This window comes from Microcaecilia unicolor, chromosome 6, assembly GCF_901765095.1.
Source record: "Microcaecilia unicolor chromosome 6, aMicUni1.1, whole genome shotgun sequence".
NCBI lineage: Eukaryota > Metazoa > Chordata > Amphibia > Gymnophiona > Siphonopidae > Microcaecilia > Microcaecilia unicolor.
In genome coordinates, this window is record NC_044036.1 from 81,006,172 (window position 1) to 81,024,830 (window position 18,659).

Here is an 18,659-nt window from a genome sequence, read left to right on the forward strand (position 1 = left end):
TGGTACAATCTTTAATGAAACGGACCCGACATGGGCCATGTTTCAGCACTGAGAAGCACATGCCTCAGGGGTCAAACCAGTATTCTTTTTAGTCGGAAATAAATATCCTTCTATAAACACGTTTAAATCAGCATCAGATTGTACCAGACGCTTCCAAATGCAGTACTAGATTCCAATTCCTACCAGGCCACACACCCAGAACCTTTTCAAACTTGCTTCCTTTTCATCTATGGCAGTTGGAGAGGAAGGGCAAATCCCTTGATCCGGTAGCTTTCTCTTAATTTTTTTTTTTTTAACAATTAGTACTGACTATAATTAGTGCATTGGCACTCCTGGTAATGAAACACACCACACACTTATAAATACCAGTTTGTAAATACAAATCATGTACAGACTGGTTTTGATTCTGAAACATGATCTAATTTATTTAGAGGCCCTTCATGAGCGTTTACAGCAAGAAAACAGACTACTGCAAAATGCATTAAAGTGTTTTGCAGTATTTTCCCATTTTCCATGTACTAACCACCTGTTAACTATATTTTAAAATATATTTTTGGAGGGGGTGTGTCATGGGCAGAGAATGGACGTGGAAATGTTAACCAGCTAGCGTGTTCAGACTAGCACACTCAATGAATAGTTAAGCTCTGGAACTCACTGCTGGAGGATGTGGTAACAGCTGTTACCGTATCTGGGTTGAAAAGGGGTTTGGACAAGTTCCTGGAGGAAAAGTCCATAGTCTGCTATTGAGATAAGACGTGGGAGAAGACACTTCTTGCCCTGGGATTGGTAGCTTGGAATGTTTCTACGATTTGGGTTTCTGCCAGGTACTTGTGACCTGGATTGGCCACTGTTGAAGCAGGATACTGGGCTAGATGGTCATTGGGCTATTCTTATGTTCTTAATTGGTTAATGCAGAGTTAACATGGGAGCACTTTGTTCCTCCTAAATAGGAAGCAGTAAGTGCTCCTGTGTTAAAGTTTTCCAGGTACTATGTGCTAATGCAAACAGAGTGTAAACTGAAAATCAAAAAATAGAAAATGCCCTAAAAAACTGCCATGGTAAATCTGAGCATAGCATGTGAAAACGTTCTGGGTTAGCATACATTAAGTCCAGATTTCAGTGCACTTTAATACAAGGCCCCCATTGAGTCTCACTTTTATTTCCTTTTTTTTTTTTGTATTTGATTGTAGGCAGTAGCCTACTTTATATTCCAGCTCCTTTGTTCCAGTGCCCCAGTTTGTACATGTGACATTCTGTGACCAATGAGGTAACTCACTTGGAAAGGTCTCACAGGCAGCTGGAATACGAGTTGTCTCTCCAACCCAGAGGCGTAGCCAGACACCCAATTTTGGGTGGGCCTGGGCCCAAGATGGACGGGCAGAAGAACACCATCTTGTCCCACAAGTGATTTTGGTCTGTCCCCATCTCGCCTGCATGCCATATGGTCTCTCAAACATCCTCCCTCCCCCACATACCTTTTAAATAGCAGATTTTCACTGGCAGCGAGCAGCAACTAATACACACTACTTATGTTAGCCTCACAGCCTTCCCTCTGATGCAATTTCCTGTATCTGCATAGGCGGGAATACATCAGAGGGAAGGCTGGGGGCCAGTGTGAAAAGTATGTATCAGTCGCTGCTCACTGCAGGCAAAGATATGCTATTTACAAGGTATGCAGGAGGGAGAGTAGTTGGGAGTTTTCGGCTGGTGGGGCTTGGGGATCCCTGCCAGTCACATCATAGGTGTGCTGCTACTGGGTGGGCCTGAGCCCAAAGTGGGTGGGCCTGGGCCCACCCGGACCCACCCTTGGCTACGCCACTGCTCCAACCGCCTGAAAACCTGAATCAGGCTCATCATTTTGCCCTGAATCAGGCTCATCATTTTGATTAAAAGCTTTTCTCTTCCTCACCTGAAACCAAACCTTTTCTCCAAATAAGTTTGTATTGGGCCAGACAGGTTTGAAGAAACGAGCAACAAGGACCCCAATGTTAACTGTAGTCATCCAGGCCACAAACATCAGCGCACCTGAGGAAAGAAAGAGATGGTCAAATGCAAGACAGCAGCATTAGCCAGCACCACAGCAGTGTGTGTAAAAAGGGCAGGCTTCAGTAGCCATGTCCCAGCAAAAAAGGTGCAAAGCATCGCACTGTGAATGCAGCTTGGAGCTCAGAAACCTTGCCCTCTATCTAGCCTCTGGATTTGATCACACGTGTGGATTGTTAACCACTATCAAAAGCATGAGGCTCACTGATGTGTCTTGAAATCAGAACTTAGCAAATAAAAACTAAGGGATCAATATTCAGTCATCAGTGTTATTCCTGGATATACAAAGCTGGGACTTGTGCGGGCTTCAGCTTTGAATATCCAGTTATTTTTAAGCTGGCTAACACATAGCTACTTAGGACAAGATTCTATACGTGATGTCTGAAAAATTGGAGCCGAAAAAATGTCCACATAGGCATATTCTATATACCATACCTAGATTTAGGCATGGATTATAGCACACGCCTACCGGTCATGCCTGTGCCTAATTCTAGGTGTATCTATTTACGCTAAGTAAAACTTGATGTAAATACTGGCACCTACATTATTCATGCAGCAGGTGTATTCTGTGACCCTGCGCACAGATTTTCGGAATGCCCACGACCCGCCTATCCCACACCCATGGCCACGCCACCTTTATGGCAGCACACATTAGAATTTACGCCCACCACATTACAGAATACACCAGTTGTGCGCATAAATTCTAATCAATGCCAATTAGTGTCAATAATTGCTTGTTTTAAGTGGCAATTATCGGTGCTGATCAGCTTGTTAAGTAATCAGATTGCAAACGCAAACCCAGAATACGACCGGATTTGTGCAAGCAATTTCAGTCACATAACTCGGGGATTAAAGTCAATACTCATCACCCGAGCAGCCATGGGTTAGAACATAAAGATAAGACTGACATTTATTTGGTTCCAGTTGTACGCTAACCCTAGCCGCTTAAGTGACGAAGAAGGGCAACCTTCGAAAGCTAATCAAGAAATGTATTAAGTTATGTCCAATAAAAAAGGTATCATCTTATTTTCTTTTCCATGTTTTATTTTGTTTGATTTCTATTTATTTTTAAAAAATTATATTCCGCTCACTCTGCTGTCTACAGCAGATTACAATAAAACATACACAATTAATAACAACATTTTTTTAAAAACACATAAAACATAGCATAAAACAACACGAGAGCTTTAGCCAACCAGGGTCCTTCCAGGCTTAATTAAATAAGCTGTCATGAGTATGCTATCTTGCAAGGACATAAAAAAGGACATAAAAAGACTTGAAGCAGTTCAGAGAAAAGTGACGAAAATGGCATGGGGCTTACATCACAAGACATATGAAGTGAAACATGAGGACTTGAACACGTATACTCTAGAGGAAAGGAGAGATGGGGTGATACGATACAGACATTAAAATATTTGAAAGATATTAATATACAAACAACCCTTTTCCAGAGATAGGAAGGTGGTAGAACTAGAAGACGTGAATTGAGGTTGCAGGGGGACTGGCTCAGTAATGATGTCAGGAAGTACTTCTTCACAGAGAGGGTGGTAGACAACTGGAATGCCCTACCGTGTGAGGTGGTGGAGTGGAAAATGGTAACGGAATTTTAAAATGTGTGGGATAAACACAAAGGAATCCTGTATAAAAGGTATGGAACCAAACAAGTTAAGCAGTGATTAGGTGGCAACCAGTGGCATAGCTACAGGAGGCCCCCCAAATTGGCTTGCGCATGCTCAGTTTCATTAAAACAAGCATGCACAGCGACTGACGACAGAACAGAGCACCAGGCAATGTGAGACCAGCGTGGGACAAACGTTGCCAAGGTACCTTCGCAGTACTGGGGGGAGGGGCAGCGGCAGCAGGAGGGCGGCAGGGAGGCGGGTCAAAATATGCCCCCCCCCCCCCTCTCATCAAGGTCTGGCTACATCCCTGGTGGCAGCACCAGTAATTGGGAAGCAAAGTCAGTGCTGGGCAGACTTCTTCGGTCTCTGTGCTCTGATCATAGCTGGATAGATTTATATGGGCTGCACTGGGGCTTCAAAGACACCTTAGAAGTTGGAGAACAAGGCTAACGCCGGGCAGACTTCTATGGCCAATATTCAGACCATGGGAGGGAGCATGGCTAATTCCTGCGGTCGGCGGTCAGCCCGGGTATTCAATGCCGGGTCACTTACAGCGACCGGCATTGAATATCCGGTTTAAAGTTAAGTAGCTATGCTGATATTCAAAGATAGCTGGTTATCTTTAAACAAGCTAAAGATATATCAGCTATTTAAGTGGCCTGACGTGGCCACTTACAATAGCCGGCTATGCACTGAATATTTGGGGATAGCCAGCTATATCACACGATATAGCCAGCTACCTCCTAGGCGCCAACCGAGAATATTCAGCAGGGGATAACCTGCTATACCCACTGAATATTGATGGATAGCTGATTAAGTAACATTTAAGTGGCCAGGTGCCATTTCTGACTGGTTAAATGGTTTTGAATATTGGGGGGGGGGGGGGGGGGGGTAAGTGCTTTGAAAATGAGTCCCATAGTAACCTATGGAATGTTGTAAATCTAAGTGCTTTGAAAATGAGCTTCCAAGTTAAATAGGTCTTAAGATGTTTCCTAAATTGCAGAAGAGAATCCATTTTGTGTAAATCTAAAGGTAGTACTGCATTTTAGCAGCCAAATATAAGCGACCTTTACAGAACTGTCCCCACTGAGTTCCCCCCCCCCCCCAAAAAAAAAAAAGATCAATACAGAACAAAACAATGCACTGTTAAATTTCAGGAAAATATTGTGAGAGACAAATGATCAAACAGTACATCAGGAAAAATGTTAAGAAAATGTTACCATGAACTTTTATAATAAGAGGAGAGCGGGATCCACCAATATCTTCAGGAGAAGCTGTGATATCATACTTCCTGCTGGTAATCAAGGGCTGGTGCGGATGTTTTGAAAGCCGACCTATAAAGAGAGGGAAACTTCTGCTATGACCTTCATAGCACTCAGTACACATATAAGCAATGATATGTTGGCGCTTGGCTTTTATTTTAAAATCCAAAGATTACTCTAACACAACACACAAACTGAAGATATAAAGGCCAATATTCAGCCTGTGGGATGCAGGCCGGCAGTGGCGTACCAAAGGAGGGGGCGGTGGGGGCGGTCCGCCCCGGGTGCACGCCTCTGGGGGGGGTGCCGCTCGCCGGTCAGCGCCGTTCGTTTCCATGCTCCCTCTGCCCCGGAACAGGAAGTAACCTGTTCCGGGGCAGAGGGAGCATGGAAACGAATGACACTGACCAGCGCGCGGCACCCCCCCAGCGGCGTGCACCCGGGGGGTTCTTTTCACCGGGGTGGGGGGGTGTCCCTTCACTGGGGGGGGGACATCGGCGATCCGCCCCGGGTGTCAGCACCCCTCAGAACGCCACTGCAGGCCGGTTAAGTCCCTCGATCGGCGCCAAGCCCGAATATTCAATGTCAGGCTGTTTCCAGTGACCGGCATTGAATATCGGGGGGGGGGGGGGGGGGCGGTTTGGCCAGTTTAAACTTAACCAGTCAAGTCTAAACTTAACCATTCACAAAAGACTTAATACCTAAAATGCATCAGAACAAACTAACACTGATTTCTCCAATCTGATTACTTTAATGTATATTAACAATATTGAACATTTTACATGGATTATTCTATTTTTATGCACCTGCTACAAAATTATCTCTCCTAATTCACTTTTTTATCTTTCATATCTAATTTAAGTGATATTTTCATGTACCTTGATTGTACCACTCCTTTGTATTATCATTCCTTTAATGGTGATCACCATTGCAGCATAATGTAAGCCACAATGAGTCTGCAAATGGGTGGGAAAATGTAGGATACAAATGCAGCAAATAAATAAATAAATAAGTTAATATTCAGTGTTGGCCAGTTTTTATAGCAGCCAAAGATAGGACTGCTATTTAGGCAATCCGCTTTGGATGCTAAACTTAGCTGGCGAAGCGCTGAATATTCATGGCTAGCTTGTTATATTGAACGACATAGCCAGTTAGTCGTTATGCACTAACAGCTAGATTCTATATATGGTGCCTAAAAAATCCAAGCAGAAATAACCACATTCTATAATATTAAGGTGCAGCATATAGAATACGCATCATCAATACTGCAGTGCCTAAAGCTACGCGAGTTCATTTACGCCAATAAAAACCTGGTGTAAATCATGGACGTAGGCTTAGGCGCACTGAGGCGTATTCTGTAATTGTGTGCAACTGTTGGAATGACCATAAACATGCCCCATTTCAGCTACGTGCGTTTATTTCGAACTGTGCACTTTGCAATTTAGGCGCAGTTCTTTATAGAATACGCTTACCGATTTCCGTGCATAAATTGTAATTATTGCCAATTAGTGCTCATTATTGCTTGTTAAAAATGCTAATTTATCTTGTTCCACCAATTGTTATGCGCTTTTCTCCAACCAAATCTAGGGGTAAGGGAGAGATTTCTATATATGTGCCTAAAAAAAATCGGTGCCGATTAAGTGAATGCTATAATTGGCACCCAAATTTAGATGCCAGTTATAGATTACGGCTAATTGATATTTCAGCGCCTAAATCTACACGCATCCATTTACACCACGGAAAACCTGGCATAAATCCTGGCTGCTTACATTTAGGCGCACTGGGCCATATTCTATAACTAGGCACGAACATTTTGGAATGCCTACGAAATGCCCATTTCCCCACCCATAGCCATGCCCCTTTTTACCTGCCTGCATTAGAAATTCGGCACACATCGTTACAGAATACGCTTTGCGAGTTGTGCACCTAAATTATAACCAGTGCCAATTAGTGCTCATTTTTGCTTGTTAAGTGCTATTACGCTCATTAGCTTAAGCTTGTTAAATTGCGTGCATTGTACATCGGCGCGGATCTTTAGGCGTTCTATACAGAATCCAGGGGTAAGTGCTAATAATCAGCAGAGATAATCAGCCAGCTTGTACTGATCATTAACACTTAGCCGGTTGCTATTTGCCATATGAAATGCTGGTACAATCCACTTGACTGAAAATAGCACAAAACCCATTTAAGTTCGTATATTTTCCGTACCTCTTACAGAGCTGTAGCCTATCATCTGTACTGTCCTTGCTTTCCTGCAACTAGCATCCTCTCTTTCTTGGATTTCACTACTGCCATCTTTTGGAGGTGATTCTATATATCTGGCACTCTCTTTTCTGAATATTTCCTTATGTTGTTCTTCAGTCTACCTCCTTTACACCTAAATCAATACAAAGACTGACTGTTCTGCATTTTCCTTTCCACTTTAAAAAAAAATCTCACCTAGAAGGCACATGAGTAGATCAATAGCCTAATGGTTTAAGTGGTGGGCTGAGAACCAGGGAAGCCAGGGTTAAGTACATATAAGTACATAAGTACATAAGTAGTGCCATACTGGGAAAGACCAAAGGTCCATCTAGCCCAGCATCCTGTCACCAACAGTGGCCAATCCAGGTCAAGGGCACCTGGCACGCTCCCTAAACGTAAAAACATTCCAGACAAGTTATACCTAAAAATGCGGAATTTTTCCAAGTCCATTTAATAGCGGTCTATGGACTTGTCCTTTAGGAATCTATCTAACCCCTTTTTAAACTCCGTCAAGCTAACCGCCCGTACCACGTTCTCCGGCAACGAATTCCAGAGTCTAATTACACGTTGGGTGAAGAAAAATTTTCTCCGATTCGTTTTAAATTTACCACACTGTAGCTTCAACTCATGCCCTCTAGTCCTAGTATTTTTGGATAGCGTGAACAGTCGCTTCACATCCACCCGATCCATTCCACTCATTATTTTATACACTTCTATCATATCTCCCCTCAGCCGTCTCTTCTCCAAGCTGAAAAGCCCTAGCCTTCTCAGCCTCTCTTCATAGGAAAGTCGTCCCATCCCCACTATCATTTTCGTCGCCCTTCGCTGTACCTTTTCCAATTCTACTATATCTTTTTTGAGATACGGAGACCAGTACTGAACACAATACTCCAGGTGCGGTCGCACCATGGAGCGATACAACGGCATTATAACATCCGCACACCTGGACTCCATACCCTTCCTAATAACACCCAACATTCTATTCGCTTTCCTAGCCGCAGCAGCACACTGAGCAGAAGGTTTCAGCGTATCATCGACGACGACACCCAGATCCCTTTCTTGATCCGTAACTCCTAACGTGGAACCTTGCAAGACGTAGCTATAATTCGGGTTCCTCTTACCCACATGCATCACTTTGCACTTGTCAACATTGAACTTCATCTGCCACTTGCACGCCCATTTCCAAGTCCATTTAATAGCGGTCTATGGACTTGTCCTTTAGGAATCTATCTAACCCCTTTTTAAACTCCGTCAAGCTAACCGCCCGTACCACGTTCTCCGGCAACGAATTCCAGAGTCTAATTACACGTTGGGTGAAGAAAAATTTTCTCCGATTCGTTTTAAATTTACCACACTGTAGCTTCAACTCATGCCCTCTAGTCCTAGTATTTTTGGATAGCGTGAACAGTCGCTTCACATCCACCCGATCCATTCCACTCATTATTTTATACACTTCTATCATATCTCCCCTCAGCCGTCTCTTCTCCAAGCTGAAAAGCCCTAGCCTTCTCAGCCTCTCTTCATAGGAAAGTCGTCCCATCCCCACTATCATTTTCGTCGCCCTTCGCTGTACCTTTTCCAATTCTACTATATCTTTTTTGAGATACGGAGACCAGTACTGAACACAATACTCCAGGTGCGGTCGCACCATGGAGCGATACAACGGCATTATAACATCCGCACACCTGGACTCCATACCCTTCCTAATAACACCCAACATTCTATTCGCTTTCCTAGCCGCAGCAGCACACTGAGCAGAAGGTTTCAGCGTATCATCGACGACGACACCCAGATCCCTTTCTTGATCCGTAACTCCTAACGTGGAACCTTGCAAGACGTAGCTATAATTCGGGTTCCTCTTACCCACATGCATCACTTTGCACTTGTCAACATTGAACTTCATCTGCCACTTGCACGCCCATTCTCCCAGTCTCGCAAGGTCCTCCTGTAATCGTTCACATTCCTCCTGCGACTTGACGACCCTGAATAATTTTGTGTCATCGGCGAATTTAATTACCTCACTAGTTATTCCCATCTCTAGGTCATTTATAAATACATTAAAAAGCAACGGACCCAGCACAGACCCCTGCGGGACCCCACTAACTACCCTCCTCCACTGAGAATACTGGCCACGCAATCCTACTCTCTGCTTCCTATCTCTGCTTCCTATCTCATGGACACTTCTTGTGACCTTGGTCAAGTCACTACCTCAGGTACAAATTGAAACAGTAAGATCTCTAGAGACAGGAAAATACTTTCTGTACCTGAATGTAATTCAGGTTATTACTGAAAAGCATGAGCTAAATCTAAAATAATAAAATAAATATGAATGTCTCCTTCCTAGCTCTGTCTCCTTCTTGCCTCTGGGACATGCATGTGCGTAACCCTAAAGTTTTACATTAGGGTTTGGGGTACAGATTCTGCACTGCTTTGATAGCCTTCCTCTGAATGCCTCCAGAACAGGACAATGTTCCAGATGACGTCTGACCAATCCCCTACATGGGGGACATTAGCACCTCCTTGTATGCCAGGTTCTACTCCCTATACACACTTCAATTCTTTGACTCATCCTAACTTCACTATGCAGTTTAGCCTTTGTGACACTCTCATCAAATTTCCTCTCTCATAATTAATAGGACTAAAGCTTTATTTAATGTGCAATCCCTATATATACTGAAAGCAATTTTCTATTTCTCTGAAGAGTTTTCAGAGCCACAGGATCTGATGCAAAGTATGAGGTAGCTTTTAGTAAGATCATACAAATTGGAACTGAAATAACCAGGTTGGGTCATCTCAAATTCCACTAGTAATTTAGAACAGGATCTGCTGACACAGAACCTGTTCTAAAATACATTGAAAAATGGATGTTTATGTGCAGCAGGACTAAAATATCTAAAATATCAGTGGGGACAAAATGGGCACTTAATTAGAGTTTCTATATGGCTCCAGATAAAGGAGGACAGATTGAGCCAGCCCGGGTTTTACTTCCTTTGAAAGCAATGAAAGTAAAACCAGGACTGGCTCAATCTGTCTTCCTTTATATGGAAAATCCCCACAGAAGATCAACTCACAGAAGAGAAATGAGTGGAGGAGTGGCCTAGTGGTTAGGGTGGTGGACTCTGGTCCTGGGGAACTGAAGAACTGAGTTCGATTCCCACTTCAGGCACAGCTCCTTGTGACTCTGGGCAAGTCACTTAACCCTCCATTGCCCCAGGTACAAATAAGTACCTGTATATGTAAGCCGCATTGAGCCTGCCATGAGTGGGAAAGCGCGGGGTACAAATGTAACTAAAATAAAAATCTAATGTACCACAACAATAGCTCTTCCAAAAGCTTTCCTGAACCTGGTCGAGAAGAAGTAGATAGAGAGCTATGACCTGTCTTCTGATCCATGCTTTGTACAATCGAGATTTAATCTACATCTTCAGACTTCTGATGGACTAAGAGCTATTCCAAAGCCCTTCAAAAATCCTCAAAAGGCTATTTTTTCCCTCCATGATTATCTATTTTTTCAAATAAATTTGAAAAAACAAAAACAAAAATCAAACCATTTTTGTTTAAACAAAGACAAACACTATAGTCTGAAAGGATTCTCTTTCAGAACAGGAATTTACCATCATGGTATTCTCCATCTGCAAGAAATAAGTAGTAGGCAGCGTCAAAGTTGAACCTTCTTTTGTAATTGGGGAGGCGAAGGCTTCTCCTGAAGGAGCACTGAATGACACCATCAGCCAGTCTCCAGGCTAAATCCTGCAGGGCAGCCTGGGGAAAACAAGAGGACTCAGCATCATGCTCTTATCTCTCTACCGAGCTGAAGGAAGGGAATGTCAAGTTAAATATCTTAAGATTTCACTTTTGTTTGCTTTAGAAATGTAGTTTAAAGCACAGTTTATGCATTAGGGTCTGTCAATCCCCAACATCATCTTTTCTTCAACTCAGTTCTTCTTGCTCTGTTTCTACTCAGATTGAATCAATTCACCAAGTTACTGAACTATTTTCTGTTGAAGTCTAAGGTGGGATCCAAACGTCAAGGTGACAAAAAGCAGGGCTTTCTTTCACAGTATTCAACTTGCTTCCTGTTCACTAAGCCCAGACGGGACCTGCTGTGATGTTTAACAGGAGGCATAAGCCTACAAGCTGTATACTTGTCTGACCTCAGGGAATAAATGTGGGTACATCTCAGTAAGACAAGTTTTCCTCTTGCCTCTGAATGTGCTTGTTCTCGTGCATACTCTTGTTCAATGGCTCTTTAATGGAAAAGTATTCCAATGTCTTGTAAACTGATTGATGACTTAAAGGCGTTTCAAAGAGTTCATAAAATTTTTTTGTTTCATTGATTCTTTAGAGGGTTCTTATAATCCCTAAAATGACAATGGTATCCTTACTTTTATCTCAGTATAAGATTAAGGGCCCTGTTTACTAAGCCATGTTAGAGAAGCTTTATCATTTTCAGTGCACACTAAGCATTACATACACTAACCGTGTAGATGGCCATAATATTCCTATGGACGTCTACACAATTAGCGCACAAATTTTTAGTACGCAATAAAAACACTAGTGCACCTTAGTAAACAGGGCCCTCATATTTTATGTTAATTTGTTTTGTTTTTGCTTTATCTTTTTATTATACTGGTATTGTTTGTTTACTCATTTACAAGTATGTAATTGTATAACCCGTTCTGAGCGTTATCGGGAGGGCAGGCTGAATTCATGAATGAATAAATAAATAAATAAATAATTAAACAAACAAACAAGCACAGCATTCAAAGTAAAAAGCAAACTGGACAAAAATATTGCCATAGCCCACCTTTATACCACCACTAAGCAAGTGAATTTACAGGGTAATATTCAGCCCATGGTGATAAATGACTTATAAGCCATTTCCAGTCACAGGCTGACCTAATCCTGGATATTCAATGCCTGAGCACATGTGGCTCCCAGAACTGAATATATGGGTATGTCCGCTGACCAGGAAGTAAAACCACGCACTGGTCTATATTCAGACCACTGCCCGGTTAACCCTTTTTGAATATCAACACTTTAAGTCAATACAGTATTCCGATTCTTAATACTTCGGCATAAAAGTAGTGGTTTGCTATTATTACTAACCCTGCTCCCAAGCACCTGAAGTACTTCCCACTTAAAATGCAGCTATTAAGCAGGCTCCTTTCTGACTGGGAAACACAGGCAGCAGCTGCTTTTTAACTGGTTGCTATTTCCAAATTTAGACAGAAACAGAAGCAGCTGCCTTTCAGTACATTTTTCAGCAAATAATACTTATGATTTTTTTTTCACATAAGCAGAAAAACTAGAAAAGCTGCACAGACCCTTCAGAAAGACTCAGTCTGACCAGAAAAATTTCCAGTTAGGAATGCCAGTAACTTGGTCACAAATGCCATTTCTACTCTGCAGCTTGGATGAGGATGAAACCACTGAAAAATATCAGACTGAGCAAATCTGAGGAAGTGGCATACCGGTCACACAAAGGTCATGCTCCCACAAAAAGGATCATGGTACACAGCCATGCATGAAATCAGAACTGAACCATAGGGCTGGGTATAGTCTCAGCCAGATTCATGGGTCAAGATCTACATTTCAATGTTTGGCCTGGATAAAAGCAAGCAAAAAAAGGAGGGATGAACAGTCAGAAACCCAGGATGTGCAAACAAAGTCCATTTATTAGCAGCAATCAAGGAAAGGTATAACAGTTGGACTCTTTCTAACTGGCCTGGATAAAAGGCACCTTGGATGAATGGCCTGGTTAAAAATGAGTTCCTAGCACTGAGCATGACCAGCTACTGTGCAACTTCCAGAGCCCATCTTCTCAGAGAAATGGCAAAAATCTACTGTACAAAACAGAATCTGGATTTGTTTGTTGCCGATGCTATCAGTAGCTTTCCAGTTTCTCCGAGTAGCTGCAAGTACAAAGCGGGCCACTGAGATAATTGAAGCCCAATAAAAAGGGTTATCACCTATGACTTGGTTGCCAACCTTTATTTCTACGTAGCCAAAAGAATTGCCACAGCAACAACCTTTCATTAACCAATAAGATACAAAATCAGACATCATGAGGGTAATTTTATAATAGGGTGCCTGGTTTTAGAGAGCCAGTATTTTAAAAAGGCACACAAGCGCATGTGTCTATAAAATACTAGCCTTAGTGGTAGAAATCATGTATACCTTGCAGGTGCAGACATTTACACCTGTTCTCAAGCAGGTATAAATGTCTGGACCTAGATTATTCAATATGCACATAAATTAGCAAATTTTATCATCTTTGCATATACTTGCGAACTGCACCCATGCTCTGCCCAAACATCACCGCTGTACACACCTGCAGGAAAGTATGCGTCATTATGACAAAGCTTGTATTTTTGCGCCAGTCAATAATTTATAAGAGGCCATTTATATGTGTTTGTGGCCACATATGTATTAAAATGACTTTATAAAATTATCCCCAATATCCAACAAATTGTATATATGGTGACTAAAGTTAGGCAAGCAATTCTGGCCGTGCGGCCGAATTGCACACATAATTGATTAATGAGCCAATCAGCACTGATAATTGGACTAACAAAAAATGAATGGCACTAATTGGAAATAATTAGAATTTACACAAACTACTTGCCAAGCGTATTCTATAAAGTGGTGCAAATAAATTCTACCTCTCAGATCTCTAAAGGAGGTGTGGCCATGGGAGGAGCATGGGCAGGTCATGGGCATTCCTAAAATTTACGCAAACTGCTATAAGAATACACCCACTCTGCACCTAACTTAGGTGTCGGCATTTACTTGGCGTAAATGGCCGCGACTAGATTTTGTCAGAGGGACGAGCGTAACATGTATTCTATAAACCGCACCTAATTTTAGACATTTTTTTTGGCACTGATTTTTTTTTAGGCGTGATATATAGAATCTAGCCCTATGTGGACAATCTGTTAGTGCTCTTCAGCTTGGAAAAGAGAGGGCTAAGGGGGGATATGAATGAGGTCTATAAAATCCTGAGTGGTGTAGAAAGGGTAAAAGTGAATCAATTTTTCACTCTATCAAAAAGTACAAAGACTAGGGGACTCAATAAAATTACATGGAAATACTTTTAAAACAAATAGGAGGAAATATTTTTTCACTCAAAGAATAGTCAAAGCTCTGGAACTCGCTGCCAGAAGATGTGGTAACAGCAGTTATTGTATGTGGGTTTAAAAATGGTTTGGACAAGTTCCTGGAAGAAAAGTTCATAGTCTGTTATTGAGAAGGAAGCCACTTCTTGCCCCGGGATTGATAGCATGGAATGTTGCTACTAATTGGGTTTCTGCCAGGTACTTGTAACCTGGACTGGCCACTGTTGGAAGCAGGGTACTGGCCTAGATGGACTATTCCTATGTTCTTATGTAAGGGGTAAACAATTAAAAACAGTAAAGCCAGCTTATACTGCACCTCAGAGTCCAGCTCAGGATGACTTCGCCCGGCCAGGAATGCAGGAGTGATTAGAACACGCTGATCTTCCACCATACACAGATAAGCATCATCATCACCCTGCCAATAAACCCAGAAAAAAATCAAGGATCACATTAACTTACTGCCTCCCTAATGCCTCAAAAAACATAGTATTCTAACTCAATGTTTAAGGTCACTTAAACTGGATAAGAACAAGAATGACCTATGTATCTACATGCTGTTTGTTCATTCTGCAGCCACACCTACTCTAGAAGACACTACTGCAAAATAATTTATGCATAAGTACTAAACCAATTGTCTAATTTTAGCCCCATGCGATTGTAATGGAAGCCTCAATCAATCCTTTCTCCTGTCTCTGCTGTTAAGTGCACATTTCCAACCTTTGATTAAAGCACCAAGGAACGAGAAGCACTATGACATTTAACTCCAGATATTGTCATTTTAAAAGAGGATCTAAGGTATTTCCCATTTCCACTGACAAATACCAATAAAATTACATCTCTTTTTTCAAAGTTTAAATTGCTGGAAAGCCATTGTTTTTAAACTCTTTGAGCCTCTAACCCTGCAATTTTCCAAAAGCCTCAGATAGTCATATTAGTGAGAAAACTACACTTTACCTCCCATTCACTGCAGCAAAGAGATGCATAACAGCAATATCATCACATGCACTGTATTAACAGCCCAGATCAGAACCATTAAAGTTAGGTAGGGTTACCATACGTCCGGTTTTACCCGGACATGTCCACTTTTTGAGGACACGGCCGGGCAACCGGGCGGGCCTTGCCAGCCTGCCTGTTTGGATTTATGGAGAAATGGGCAGGCTGGCGGGTGGACAGGCGTCCTATCTTCCCCTCCCCTACCTTAGTGTGGTACCCTGGTGGTCTGCGTGTCTGCAGACTGTCTTTCTCCCAGTGCTGATTCAAAATGGCTGCCGAGAGTTGAAGTGGCGGCTTCGCAAGACTTCCGCCAAAGTCTTGGCCACTATTGGAAACAGGATACTGGGCTTGATGGACCTTTGGTCTGTCCCAGTGTGGCAATACTTATGTACATTGTGTAGGTGAATGGAGGCTAGAAAACTGGGGAGGGGAGAGAGGGAATCTGGCTTTCTTTGGGGGGGGGGGGTCAAAGTGGCAGGGGTGACAGGAGTGTGGCAGGGGAGCGAGAGGGGGCAAGGCATGTGTCCTCTTTTTTCTTAGGGCAAATATGGTAAACCTAAAGTTAGGGAAAAACTTCAAAAATAATTACTCAACAGTAAAATGACCGTGTGGCTGACCATATTTCAGAATTTATATAGAACACAGAGGGAAGTGATTCTCAAACCTGTCCTAGGGGAACCCCAGCCATGATGAATATTCATGAGATAGATTTGCACACCAAGGAGGCAGTGTATGGAAATCAATCTAATGCATATTTATTGTGGATATCCTGAAAACCTGACTGGCTGGAGAGGTTTGGGAATCACTGATATAGGCGCTCATTTTCAAAAGAGAAACAGGAGAAGCTTCAGCAACTCCAGTGTTGTAGATCACTTTATTGTCACGTGCTGCAAGCAAGAGTGCTGTGGAGCTGAATGGGGAGGGTCGACATCTTAACTGGTAAGTTGAATACTGTCAGCAATACTTGGGGAAGATACATAGTTATAACCAAGACTCCATCACGTTTGGCTGCTTATATGGTTGGTATGATGCAGACTTAACAACTAGTGTTTAAGCATGGGTGACTGTGGCCACACAAAGTGGTGGGCACAGTTCTAGCCACCTTGTTGCGCAGACTGGTAGGAATGTGTGGGTCTTTTATCTGCTGTCATTTACTGTGCTACTATCTCAGCGATAAGGTCCAGGGCAGAAAAGAAATAGTTTTTCTTTTTAATCTAGACCTGTTTCCATCACGACTAAGTCACAAAAAGTTGCTCTAATTGACCAGCTGACCACTGGATAGAGTAGGGCATGACCCCCCTTAATCCCCAAATGGTCAATGACCCCCTCCCACCTCCCCCCCAAAGATGCGACAGTGACAGTAAATGCCAGGCTCTGACAGCTCCAGATATTATGACCATTCCAAAGAAAGCAGCAAGCAAGTGGATGGAGTAGCCTAATGGTCAGTGCAGTGGACAGTGAACAACAGCACCCAGATTCCATTCCCACCTTAACTCTTTAATTTCAATACAAACATGTGAGCCCTTCTGGAACGTAGAAATACCTCCTGTACCTAAATATATAAGTGATCTGCAACTATTATAATGGTGGACTTTTAGGTACAGTAGATTTTCTCTGTCCCATGATGGCTCACAATACAATATGAAGGGGTTTGGATAGGATTTGTACTTGGGTCCCTTTATGTGAAGTCCATTGTACTGACCACTAAGCTGCCCCTCTATACTGTTGGGATATTTGTGTGGCCAGTTTACTAGTAATGCTGCCAGACAGATGTCCTTATGGATTGTTTCTCTATGTTTTTCCAAGGAACTTTTTTTTTTCTTTAATCGTACTTATAGATGGACTTTTTGAGCATGAAAACATCTGGCTCAAAATCATAATTGAACTAGAAATTTTTACATTTTTCTGGTTTGATTATGGCTATGTGCTAGACATTGGTTTGAGACGTTTTTGGCAAAATGTCTTAATTCGGATTTAGATGTCATATCGAAAATGCCCCTTATAGGATCTAGCTTTCTGTAAAATAAGCCACTAAGGTATCACGTTTGTGTTCCTCTACACTTGTGGTACTGACCTGGAGAGAGATTGTGTACAATAGACTCCTGAGGAAGGCAGTGATGCCGAAACACATCTCTGTGTCGAGTCTTTTGGGTGATAAATAAATCTTTCTTTGATAACTGCGTATGTGTTGGAAGACTCACCTATAGCCCTACTTGTTTTCCACTTCCTTTGAGGTTTCTGTAGTGGTTTTCATTCTTCTACCTTGGTGGTAATTCTTCTTGATTTACCCCATTGCATGCAGGGAATTGTAGTTCTGATTTCCAAACTGGATTCCCTAAAAAGCAAGACTATGGGCTTCTTTTACAAAGCTGCGCCAGCGATTCTCATGTGGCATATGAGAGGAAGCCCATAGGAATTGAATGGGCTTCCTCTCATTTGCCGCACTGGAAATCGGTAGCGTGACTTTGTAAAAGAAGCCCTATAAGTCTCTGCATCCAATGGGATAAACCCAGGACTGGATCAACCCTGTCAAGCAAATCTGGAGCTAGTTGGCAACTATTCAATCCATCTAAATGATATCTGTCAGCTGGGGCAGTCAGCTCTGCAGCATTATCCCCCTAATTCTACAAACCTGCATAATTATTTTTATGCTTAGCACAAGTTACAGAATAGTGGCAATTACTTACATAATGAGCTGTTAACTAATGTAAACATGCAATAATTGTCTATAATTGCTGTTAACTGGCGCTAATTTACACTAATTAGCAGTTATGTGTATAATTGCCGTTAGCCGGTAATCTATAAAATGTGCGTGCAAAATCCATTGTGCGCAATTTCAAGGGGGCGTGGACGGAAGATGCATGGCGCGTTGGGGGCGTGCCTAGTCCTTACATGTGCAGGTTATGGAAGACTATCAGTTGCAGTCCTGACTGCCTTCATTTAGGAGTGATTATTCACACCATCCAATAAGTGCTTGCCCCTAAGTTAGGCATGTAACTGCGGACTTAGTATTCTACGACAATTGCTCACACAATTACCGATATAGATTTTGCACTTAGTGTGTTTTATCCCAATGCTCAACTTCAGATGATCTATGGAGAATTACCCCAAAGAGGCTAATTTCCTTTTAGGAGTAACAAGACGAGGGCGGGGGATGGTTAGGCTTAAAACAAGAACTACTCACCATCCATTGGTCATGTGATAATGCAAAAGCCACATAGCCCTCCCCAGGACCACTCATTTCAACCATCATGGCATGGTCTTCGCGTGTGAAGGACAGAAAGAAACAGTGGGCCTCGGTCTCGGGGTCACAGGTCAGAGGACTTCTCAGGCAGAACTTTGTGTTCCCACAGCCTGTAGCATTGAACTGAACAAAC

General features: G+C 42.5%; 1 protein-coding gene across 2 annotated transcripts in view; it reads right to left on the minus strand.

Annotated features, from left to right (window-relative positions):
• Window positions 1-18,659, minus strand: part of FRRS1 (ferric chelate reductase 1) — an 86,742-nt gene that overhangs the window by 25,241 nt on the left and 42,842 nt on the right. For both annotated transcript variants that reach the window (XM_030205532.1, XM_030205531.1), the window contains exons 6-10: window positions 18,467-18,649; window positions 14,606-14,704; window positions 10,786-10,933; window positions 4,886-4,999; window positions 1,910-2,025 (exon numbers count right to left, since the gene is read on the minus strand). In XM_030205532.1, coding sequence (XP_030061392.1) covers window positions 1,910-2,025; window positions 4,886-4,999; window positions 10,786-10,933; window positions 14,606-14,704; window positions 18,467-18,649 — 660 coding nt within the window. The remainder of the gene's footprint in view (window positions 1-1,909; window positions 2,026-4,885; window positions 5,000-10,785; window positions 10,934-14,605; window positions 14,705-18,466; window positions 18,650-18,659) is intronic.